This window comes from Taurulus bubalis (assembly GCF_910589615.1).
Source record: "Taurulus bubalis genome assembly, chromosome: 6".
NCBI lineage: Eukaryota > Metazoa > Chordata > Actinopteri > Perciformes > Cottidae > Taurulus > Taurulus bubalis.
The window spans coordinates 6,111,104-6,117,583 of NC_136594.1; the positions used below are offsets into that span (position 1 = coordinate 6,111,104).

A 6,480-nucleotide genomic window follows, 5' to 3' on the forward strand; every position below is an offset into this window, starting at 1 on the left:
ATCTTCCCCGGGCTGCAGACATTGATGTTGACATTATCCTGGAGACACCTGATACAGTATGTATTTACATAAGCAAAGCAATAAGACAGAACACGCACACATCCTGCTGGGTTATTGGCTTAAGCACCACTGTGACAAGCAGCTCAGTTACTTATGATATAACTTTGCGCTTTAATCAGTGACTATTTTCCGCCCGAGGCTTAATAACCACCCCAAATCTTCCCCCGCAGGCTTTACTGCATCACTACTCCCTCCTCTTCAAACCCTGAACTCAGCTGTGCATCCGGATCCCCGGTGCATTCAATGACACAGAGAGAGTACTTCACAGAGTGAGACGGAGTGTGTAGACCAGGTCAGTTTATCCTCAAGGCAAACAATTGCTTTTGCAAGGGATTAACTTGCACTGAATCAAGAGCTGTGTGTGTTTTTTTGCTGCCTGCACGCAAGACAAGAAGTAAAAGAAGAAGAAAAAAAGCCTCCCTGCTGGTACTTAGCTGCAGCTTTTACAGGCTGGTCATATCGGTTGTTTCATCCTCCCTGTCTTCGACCAGAAAGTAGGCCTGTGATGTTTTGCCTCTGTGCTGCCCGGTGTAACAAAGAGTGTCCCTGCCCATGGTAATGATGTCTCTCTTATCAGCTGACAGAGAATATATCCTGCCCCCTGAATGCCTCCTCAAAGGCAGCACGTCTATTTCCACCGACTCGCTCCTTAAAGGTAATGATCCCGCGATCTCGTTCACAGAGTGTCTTCTCGTGGGCAGGAGGTCTGCTCTCTGTATGGAGTGCTGCACTGTGTGGAGCTGGCAGGGGAACAAGGAGCTGTCGCACACACTGGGACTGGAGCGACACCAGTCCGAGAGGCTGTGGTGGGACCCGGCCCGGCTGTCTGAACTGTCCACGACCTTCTGCCCCAAACCCTGGCCTCGCGCCAAGCTCAGCAGCCTGGGGATCGTAGCGATGGACGCCGACGCCGCCGCAGCAGCAGCCGCGACGGCGATGCGGTTGCGCTCGTTGGCCGTCACTTTGCTGTTCGTCATCAGCGAGCCGGGAGACGAGCAGGAGGACGAGCCGAACAGAGCGGCGACCTTCTGGTAGTAGCGCGTCCGTATCACTTTGGCCGAGCGGTACAGATCCCCGATGAAACAGTAACAGATGGGGTTGAGGCTGGAGTTTGTCAGGCCCAGCCACTGCGCGAAGGGCCGCGTCTGCAGGAGCCACAGCGGCGGCCTCCGCTCGCAGTCGATCCAGAGGTCGATCAGGTAGAGCGGCAGCCAGGACGCGGCGAACAGCAGCACCAGGCACACCACCATCTTGGCGATCTTCTGGCGCGTCTTGAGGCGCGAGGCGTGCAGAGCCTCGCTGCGAGGGTCGAGGTCGGCGAAAGTGGTTTTCTTCCCTCGCCAAAGCCGCCTGCCAGTCAAGAAGCCGATGGTGAGGTTAAAGGTCACCGGCAGGCAGTAGAGCATCACGAACAGCAGCACGTTGTATCTGCGGGAGAAAAAGCGAAACGATTAAATCGTAGTTTACCGATTTAATTCAACTTTATTCACCACTAAAAACTGAAATCTGTAATGTTTTATAAAACTATCTATTATATCCACCCGTATACGTGGCGAAACACTAAAAAATAACATTCCCGTCGCTGGAGATGCTCTCTGCCTCATAAATCAAGGATATTTTTTATAACATGCTCCCTTTCTCATGGATTGCATCATCGAAAAAGTCACATTTGCTCCTTTTTTAATGAAGAAGACACAAGGATCAAAAGGACAATATTGTGAGCAGCAGCACTGAACTCCCAACAGAATTATATTTGATGGTATTTCTGGATAATAAACACTATTTCTAACTGTTTGCAGCACACGGTCGCAAAGTGATTGGCAGACAATGAAGCTAAAATGGCATATAAAGAAACATGCAGAGGGAACACAATAGAACACATTCTGAGTCGCTTGACACTTCATGATTAAGGATGACAAAACAAGAAAGAGAGTCTCTAAACCTCACTTAAGAGAGTACAAAATGGAGCTACAATTGAGCTCCTCAAGCACAGAATTTAAGAACCTCACAGGTCAATCAATTAATAATATGTCCGTCAAAAAGTTGCAAATGACACACTAAAGTTTAACTTGGCTGTTTTTACCAGTCTGTGGTTCTTTTGTGTTCTCAAATTGGAGGGAAACAAGAGAAATCACTGATTCACTTGGTTGACCAGCCAAACAGACGTTCATCCAATTCCACGCACTCAGTTGGCCTTTGAAGTCCCAGTGAAACGTCAGGGTGTAATTCACAGAGTAGTTGAGTGGTGGACAGTGACAACGGGGATTTAAATGAAATCCTTTGCCTTTTATTGGACCGCTAAAAAGTGGACGGTCTAATGCCGCGTTCACACCAAAGGGTTTTTCCGCCCTGACTTTAGTCGCTCGACTTTATGTGGTTAATTCGCTTTTTCGCAACCATTCGTGGCGGAAAGGGGGCGCGGCTTTCTCCGTAAAACAGTTTTCATTTCCGCTATCCACCATGGAAGGAAAAACAACCATTTCTAATGGTATCTCCGTGGTTTTACTTCCGCCATTCACCATTGAAATAACTACTTGTTCTGCTTTATACTTGTTGAGGAAGTCCCACACACGTGAGAACATCAAACGCCCCCGTGTCTGGGTTCATAATATTATCTCTAGTCGCACACAGCTCCGACTCCTCCAGGACGAGTGTCTGAATAAAGCCGCTTCCAGCGCTCCTTCAGCGGACCAGCAATTTGATTCAGTAACGGCAGGACGGCGGTGATGCCGGGCGGAGCTTCTCAACTCTGACTGGCTTTCGCAACTCAGCGTTGGGCGAATTTTTCGAAGAATTTTGAAATATTTCAACTCTGGCGAAAAAGCCAAAAATCGTAAAAGCAAATTTGCAACGCTTTTTCGCACCATTCGCGTCTGTGCATTGACTTAACATGTGGAGAGGACTGTCGGCTTCACACACCTGTTGATAGATCAGGAGGAGCACGTGAAAGAGATGAAAAGGAAACTTTGCCAATTTTCTCCCGGCTTTGTCTCGCTGCCGCGTGGGAAGTGCATGCAGATGAACGGTGGCCGAGCGCCAGGCTCATTTTGATTGGATTCCTTTTTCGTTAACGCCCCAGAGTGCAGGATGAGTCATCCAACATTTGGAACTGTAACAGGAGCTAAGCGCGCCAACTTCTGTTTCACTGGGACTTTTGGGAGTCAATTAGTGCAAAACAGAGAACTAATGGATGGTAATGGATGAAACGCAACCCTGGCCCGACAGCTCATGGCTCACTGTTTTTGGACGAAAACATCAAAAATGGAGTTGGAGAGCAGAGGATCTGAAGAGATGAGACCATCAGAACCTACCCCTGTTTGAGGCGATGCTGAGGCCACTTCTCCTCGCAGACCAGGATGGCGAAGGTCCCAAAGCTGATCCGCCGTCTCCGGTTCATCACTGCGATCGGAGCGCACATGATGGAGGACACCGTCCACACCACGCCGACGGTCGCCAAGATCCGGCGGCGGGTGAACATGGAGCGAGCTCGCAGTGGGGATCGAACGCTGTAGTAGCGGTTCACGCTGATCACGGTCAGCGTCAACACGCTGGCCGAGACCGAGACGGCCTGCGTGAAGGGCACCGCCCGACAGAGGAGGTCTCCGTAGACCCAGGCGGTGTAGATCTGGCTGCCCAGGGTGATGGGCATGCACACGCACACCACCGCCAGGTCGCACACCGCCAGGTTCACCAGGAGATTGCGGGTGGCGCTCACGCCGGCCAGCCGCCGGCTCCGCCTGTTGGTGAGGACGCGCAGGGACATCAAATTCCCGGCGAATCCCAAAAGGAAAGACAGACAGTACATGACGGTCAGAGCGATGGTGCTGGGCTCGTGGAGAGTCCAGAGCAGCATGCTCTCCAGGTCGGACAGGTCGTTGGCGGAGAAGGTGGACGGGGACAAAGGGAAGGAGGAGGAGGGCTGTCGAGTGGCTGAGGTGCTGGAGAACAGAGAGGGTACGGGTTGGCTGAGGGAGGCAGTGGGGGAACTGAAGGTGGAGGGCAGAATCATGCGGAAGCTGTAGGTGTGGTTGAGTCTTTCCCGAGAGCCGTCGTGCTGCAGCAGCGGAGAGAAGCTCGGCTGGACTGTGCTCCAGTCTGACGGTCGGTCCCGGGACGGATCCATGCCGCTCTCCAAGTGGGAACCAAACCAAACCAAATGGAAATCTCCCGACTGCGGGGGTCACTGTAGTGGTTTCCCTCGGCCCTCATTAAAACCCATTCATGGACACGGCGGGCGGAAACAGCAAAACACCAAAATCAGGATCCAGGGTCCTCGCTCTTGACATGATTCCAGGTTCCCGTCATGTGGTCTGCAGGTCCTGCCGCTCCGTGTGGATGAGCATCTTTTGTAAATCTTACATCCTGTGAGTCAGACGGTGTCGTGGTGCTGTTCAGCAGCCGGTCCTCAATAATTCCCCCAGGACGTGAACCTGATAATCCCCACCGGCTGTTAATAGACTTCCTCGCTTTCAAGGAAGCCAAACATCGTGCAGACCTCTCCTCACTCTCTCTCTCTCTCTTTCTCTCTCTCCCTCCGCCTCTTCACACCTTCAGTCCATCACAGGGATGCAATCCGATCTGTTTCGGAAAAAAAACATCACAGACATCAAAAACTGTATTAATAGCTCTGTAGGGGACCAAAACACACGAGATAACACATTCCTGGAAAGAAAAGAAAAGGTTTCTGCCCAGGAATTGATTCAATACTTCCTGTAAATTTAAGAATGATAAAGAAAGATGTTTGCGGTACAGCTTGAGTATCAATTATTCATTGATTACACACAGATAGGGTGTCGCTAGAGACACATCAATCTCATTTAGCAGATATTGGTTTCTGAACAAAGAGAGTCCAGCATTCCAGCAACATCATATTATTTCCATTAAAAAGGGCAAACAGAAACTCAATCATTTCCACCCCAGACACATCCTCAAAAAGACATATTTTTATCCAAAGTGGATAAAAAGCAGAGAGCTGTTTGTTCAAATAATGATTTTGCCCTCAAGCCATCCAAATGCCTGACAGTGTTTACTGACCTAGTGCGGATCCTCTATCAAGCCTAAAGATGTAGAAAAGGCAGCAGGTGCTGGCTGAAGATCTGCACCAAAAAGAAATGAACAAAACACACACACACACACACACACACACACACACACACACACACACACACACACACACACACACACACACACACACACACACACACACAGAAACAGTGGCAAAGTTGCACCTGAATCTCCTGCAGCCGGTACACGCGCTTTAAATAATCCGTATGTGAGTCTCAAGCTCCGCAGAGATCCATTGTTGGTTAAATTAAATACAAATAAAAGACGTGCGTTTCCGACAGCTTTTCTTTGCCACTCCGGACTCCTCAGATGTCTGCGCTCCTGCCGGCGGGAGCTGCGAGCCCTTCCGCCACTGCAGGACTGAATACGAGAGGAGGAAAGTCAGGGAGGGAGCAGATGCTGCTGCTGCTGCGCGCGCGCATGCACGTACACACACACACACACACACACACACACACACACACACACACACACACACACACACACACACACACATGCAGCAATTTCTTAATCAATCAGAAAGTGTCCGTCACTTCACTCTGCAGGCTTCTCCTCCTGCTGACGTGCCTTAAACGTTTCCTTCATATTGTTGCCTCAGAAGCATCAGGTAAGCTTGACTGTCTCTCTCTCTCTGGTGGTGAGACAGGTAGCCAAATAGCTCATTTAGTATAATTCCCTGCAATCGTTTTCACAATTTTCTCAAGTTCGATCATGGAGTGCATTGATTTTATTTAGCTGCTAAATAAGCGAATGTATTACTCAAAAAAATGAATGAGGCAACATTAAAAAAGAAAAGTGGCAGGAAAGACAGATGTGAAGAGATGAAATAAAAAGCTTGTGCTTTCCAGAGAAAGAAAACGAGCAGAAGTATCACGACATACAAATTTAGCACATTAAACCAAAATAAATAGTAGGCCGATATTGTTATAATAAGAAACGTCTCTTGTTTATTCTAAGGTTTCAGGCGACAACGTGATAACTGATTGTTACAACAAGCGCTGAAAAGGGTAAACATGTTTTCCATTAATTATGAAAGTGGCGGGTGTAATAAATAGTGACATTGCTTCCAATGGGAATGCCAGTAAATCCACTAGTGAGGTGGTGCAGCTGGGAATACTAACAGGAGGGTGACATTAGGCTACTTTCTGATTTATTGAGTGTCTTGCTCTCCATCGTCATGTATCAAACCACCTATCAGAATAACTTATTAATCAATCACATTACAACAAGATGAATATTATATATTGTTATAACCAGGCTATAAAACCTCCGGGGCCTGAAAAGTGAAGCCAATGCTGAAGTGCCTTAAACTTGCATTCTCTTTTAAGTCCAGCCGGGGGCGACTCCTCTAGTCGC

The 6,480-nt window shown here is 48.9% G+C and overlaps 1 protein-coding gene across 1 annotated transcript; it reads right to left on the reverse strand.

Moving 5' to 3' along the window:
• Nucleotides 1-503: 503 nt before the first annotated feature.
• On the reverse strand, nucleotides 504-4,183 carry LOC306738131 (neuropeptide Y receptor type 2-like; the record flags this gene model as incomplete). Its single annotated transcript, XM_079219960.1, has 2 exons — nucleotides 504-1,488; nucleotides 3,372-4,183. 2 exons carry the CDS (start codon nucleotides 4,181-4,183, stop codon nucleotides 504-506), a joined length of 1,797 nt encoding a protein of 598 aa, XP_079076086.1.
• Nucleotides 4,184-6,480: the final 2,297 nt, after the last annotated feature.